The sequence below is a fragment of the Salvelinus sp. IW2-2015 genome, linkage group LG16 (assembly GCF_002910315.2).
Source record: "Salvelinus sp. IW2-2015 linkage group LG16, ASM291031v2, whole genome shotgun sequence".
NCBI classification, from domain to species: Eukaryota; Metazoa; Chordata; class Actinopteri; order Salmoniformes; family Salmonidae; genus Salvelinus; species Salvelinus sp. IW2-2015.
Genome location: NC_036856.1, coordinates 41205050 through 41209624, shown reverse-complemented (window position 1 = coordinate 41209624; position 4575 = coordinate 41205050). Strand labels below are relative to the sequence as shown.

Sequence of the window (4575 nt, the reverse complement as noted above, 5' to 3'; positions counted from 1 at the left end):
AAAAAAAAAGACTTCTTATATATATATATATATATATAATATATATAAAAAATCTTTTACATTCTTATTTATTTTTTTATTTATATATAGATAATATTATATTATAAAAAGCTTCCTATATATACGTATATAATACTACTTATATATATATATATTTTTTTTTCTATACAAATTTATTATGAAATATTTTAAAACATTTTTTTTTAAAATATTTATCTGCAAGATATGGTTACTGTTTTACACGGGGAATTGTTGTCACTTTTCTACCACTGGAGTTCTCATAAAACATAAAGAAATCTGGTTCATGTTTGATTTCTTACATTGTGACATCAGAGAATGGACCCAAATGTTCCCATGAGCCTCTGCATTCTCTCCTATTTATTGAATTTGGTTATCGGATGCAGTTGTCGTCCATAACGATATTAACGGGTAAAAGGCCAAAGATATAATCTAGAACATTAATATGGTGTATTCTGAGAACATCGGTAACCGCGTTCTGGTCAATTCTGTTTGACATTAAAGGGTATGTTCTCTTAACTCAAACCCCAAAACACGCTAATAGGTTGTAGGAAGGTTTTGCTAACATATATAGAAGGTTCCCATAACTAACGGAGAACTGGACACAAACATCAGAGTAACATTACGGGTAACATTACAAAATGTTCTCTCTCTCTCCATGGTTTGCCTCCCTCCCCCTCTCTGACAGTTCTCTGTGTGTTGTAACCCCTTTCCCCTCCTCTCTCCGCCGTTGACAATGCTGGCAGACCCCAGTCTTTGTTGAGAGGAATTCTCTCTGCCTTTCTTGTCTGATGGAATATTTTCCACTGCTTTGTTTACTCCTCTTCTCTCCCTCCTTCCCCTTCTCGTTCTTTTTCACCTCCCTCGTCACTCCTCTCTGCCAAGGCAGCAGCTACTCTTCCTGGGGTTTATTATGGATCCCCATTTAGTTCCTGCCAAGGCAGCAGCTACTCTTCCTGGGGTTTATTATGGGTCCCCATTAGTTCCTGCCAAGGCAGCAGCTACTCTTCCTTGGGTCCAGCTAAATTAAGGTTATACATTTGAAAAACATTTACAATACATTCATAACAGATTTCACAAAATATTATATGAGTGCCTTCAGGCTCGTACTCTACTACCACATATCTATAACGTGTGTGTAATGCGTATGTTGTGTGTTTGTATCCATGTACCTATGTTTGTGTTGCTTCACAGTCCCCGCTGTTCTATAAGGTTTATTTTTGTTTTACTTTATGAGTTACTTTATGTATAGTATGTAGTACTTTGCACCTCCCCATAGTCTGTTCTGGACTTGGGGACTGTGAAGAAACCTCTTGTGACATGTCTTGTGGGGTTTGCACGTCTCACAAATACAAGTAGTGATGAAGTCAATCTCTCCTCCACTTTGAGCCAAGAGAGATTGACATGCATATTATTAATATTATCCGTCTGTGTACATCCAAGGGCCAGCCATGCTGCCTTGTTCCGAGCCAATTGCAATTTTTTGTAGCACCCAACCACACGACTGAACAGTAGTCCAGGTGCGACAAAACTAGGGCCTGTAGGACCTGCCTTGTTGATAGTGTTGTTAAGAAGGCAGAGCATCGCTTTATTATAGACAGACTTCTCCCCATCTTAGCTACTGTTGTATCAATATGTTTTGACCATGACAGTTTACAATCCAGGGTTACTCCAAGCAGTTTAGTCTCCTGAACTTGCTCAATTTCCACATTATTTATTACAAGATTTAGTTGAGGTTTAGGGTTTAGTGAACGATTTATCCCAAATACAATCCTTTTAGTTTTGGAAATATTTAGGAGAAACATATTCCTTGCCACCCATTCTGAAACTAACTACAGCTCTTTAAGTGTTGCTGTCATTTCAGTCGCAGTAGTAACTGACGTGTATAGTGTTAAGTCATCCGCATACATAGACACACTGGCTTTACTCAAAGCCAGTGGCATGTTGTTAGTAAAGATTGAAAAAAGTAAGGGGCCTAGACAGCTGCCTTGTGGAATTCCTGATTGTACTTGGATTTTGTTGGAGAGGCTTCCATTAAAGATCACCCTCTAACTCTTTATCCACAATATAGCAGGGGGTGTAAAGCCATAACACTTACATTTTTCCAGCAACAGACTATGATCGATAACATCAAAAGCCGCACTGAAGTCTAACAAAACAGCCCCCACAATCTTTTTATCATACATTTCTCTCAGCCAATKCTCAGTCATTTGTGTAAGTGCTGTGCTTGTTGAATATCCTTCCCTATAAGTGTCGTGAAAGTCTATCAATTTGTTTACTATAAAAATAGCATTGTATTTTGTCGGCTATTTGAGCCAGTAAAGGTGGCTTTACCTTTCTCAGGTAGGGGAACAACTTTTGCTTCACTCCAGGCCTGATGGCACACACTTTCTACAAGGCTTAAATTGAAGATATGGCAAATAGGAGAGGCAATATCGTCCGCTATTATCCTTCGTCATTTTCCATCCAGGTTGTCAGATCCCGGTGGCTTGTCATTGTTGATAAACAACAATAMTTTCCCCCACCTCTTCCACACTTACTTTACGAGAAAAAAATATATATAATGCTTGTCTTTCATAATTTGGTCAGATATACTTGGATGTGTAGTGTCAGCATTTGTTGCTGGCATGTCATGCAAAAGTTCGCACGTCTTGCCAATGAAAACATGATTAAAGTATTTGGCAGTATCAGTGGGTTTTGTGATGAATGAGCCATCTGATTCAAGGAATGATGGAGCGGAGTTATCTTTTTTTGCCCAAAATGTAATTTAAGGTGCTCCAATGCTTTTTACTATCGTTCTTTATGTAAATTTTGTTTTTGTTTCATAGTGTAGTTTATTTTTATTCGGTTTAGTCACATGATTTCTCAATTTTGCAATACGTTTGCCCAATCGGTTGTACAGCCAGACCTATTTGCGTCATTACACATCACGGACCAACAAATATTCTTTACATCAACAACATAAGGGCTTTAAGGGCTCCCGAGTGGCTCGTTCCTGATTCGTTCCCAGGCTGTATCAAAACCGTCCGTGATCGGGAGTTCCATAGGGTGGCGCACAATTGGCCCAGCGTCGTCTGGTTTAGGGGAGGATTTGGCCGGGGTAGGCCGTCATCATAAAATAAGAATTTGTTCTTAACTGACTTGCCTAGTTAAATAAATACGAATCACTACAAAACATGGGTATTATCTAAGTGAGTTTCAGAGATGGTCAGAATGTGAATGTCAATCTGTTACTAGAAAATTATTGATTTCATGATTCTTGTTAACGTCGGCTATTTTTAACACTTTTATGGGATGCTTGAATGTTTTTCTTGCTTTACTGGGAAGTTTAGCAGAGGTAGACATGCTCTGGTTATTTTTATTAGTGCTTGGTGAGCTGCACACAGGGGACTTCCTGCTAGGGCACACCACCTCAGTGCTAAAAGTATAATTCTGGTTCCTAGGCATATGATTACTGATTAGATCACGCTGTCTACTTCTTGAGGAGTGTTGCGATTCTTGTTTGTAGAGTTATCATCAATCCTGGCCCTAGAGAGGTGATGTTGTGCAAGGTTTCGTTTCAGACCTGCACTAAAACGCCTGTTTTTTWAAATGTTTTTTTAGACATGTACTTCATTGTCAATTAACTTACAGAGAATGGAAAAGTGTCTGCTCACAGCCCAACTCACAAGACACACTAGTAATCAAGACTGTAGCAACCTGTCTCTCTCCATTACCAAGGCTGACGATGACCACTGTCCCTGTAATTCTACAATAGATTCAGTGGAATTTCCCGTCCCCTTTGCACTGTGTTCCATCTCCCATGGCAACCCAGTGAGTGACCTCTGATCCCACTCGGTGTTGACTCGGCAGGTTTAGCTCCAGTCATGATTCCTGCTTATCTCCACTGTTACTCACGTTTACTCATCAAGACTGGACAGTGGAGAAGCTCTCTACTCCACTGCCACTCTTTGGGTTTTGTATTCCTTATCCAGTCACCTGATGGAACAAAAAGGTAAATAAATAGGTCCGTAACTGAGGAACAACTGTTGAAGGTCAGTCAGACCTGTTTCTGTTCCAAATCCCAAAGATTTTAAATCGCCCCAAAAACTTGTATTGTCCATTCAAATTGACATTACTGTGAAATGTGGTCGCAGGGAACTGCATCAGTCAGCCATGGTAAAGGTTATAGCCATAGAATTAGGAATGACACTACTGGTCATTTGAATGTGATTTCTCTGGGTAAAGATGAAGTAACTCTGGCTGACGTGGTGTTGGTGCTGCTTGTGAACAGGGGAGCTGTCTGATGACTGGGAGCAGGCTGAAAATCCTCAGGGAGAAATCTACTTCATTGACCACAAAACACAACGAATGTCCTGGCTCGACCCGCGTGTGGACGCTCGCCTCAGTAAGTATCCTCTGGACCTCTCTCTGTGTGTGTGTGGTGGGGGACCTCTCTCTCTCTGTGTGTGTGGGGGACCTCTCTCCTCTGTGTGTGGTGGGGGACCTCTCTCTCTGTGTGTGTGTGTGTGGGGGGACCTCTCTCTCTGTGTGTGTGTGTGGGGGACTCTCTCTCTC

At 40.6% G+C, this 4575-nt stretch overlaps 1 protein-coding gene across 3 annotated transcripts in view; it reads left to right on the top strand.

Moving 5' to 3' along the window:
• Nucleotides 1-4575, top strand: part of LOC111975813 (WW domain-containing transcription regulator protein 1) — a 27087-nt gene that overhangs the window by 7355 nt on the left and 15157 nt on the right. For 2 of the 3 annotated variants that reach the window (XM_024004420.2, XM_024004419.2), the window contains exon 2: nucleotides 4292-4405. The exons of the other annotated variant lie outside the window; for it this stretch is intronic. In XM_024004420.2, the coding sequence (XP_023860188.2) occupies nucleotides 4292-4405 (114 nt within the window). The remainder of the gene's footprint in view (nucleotides 1-4291; nucleotides 4406-4575) is intronic. 3 annotated transcript variants of the gene reach the window in all.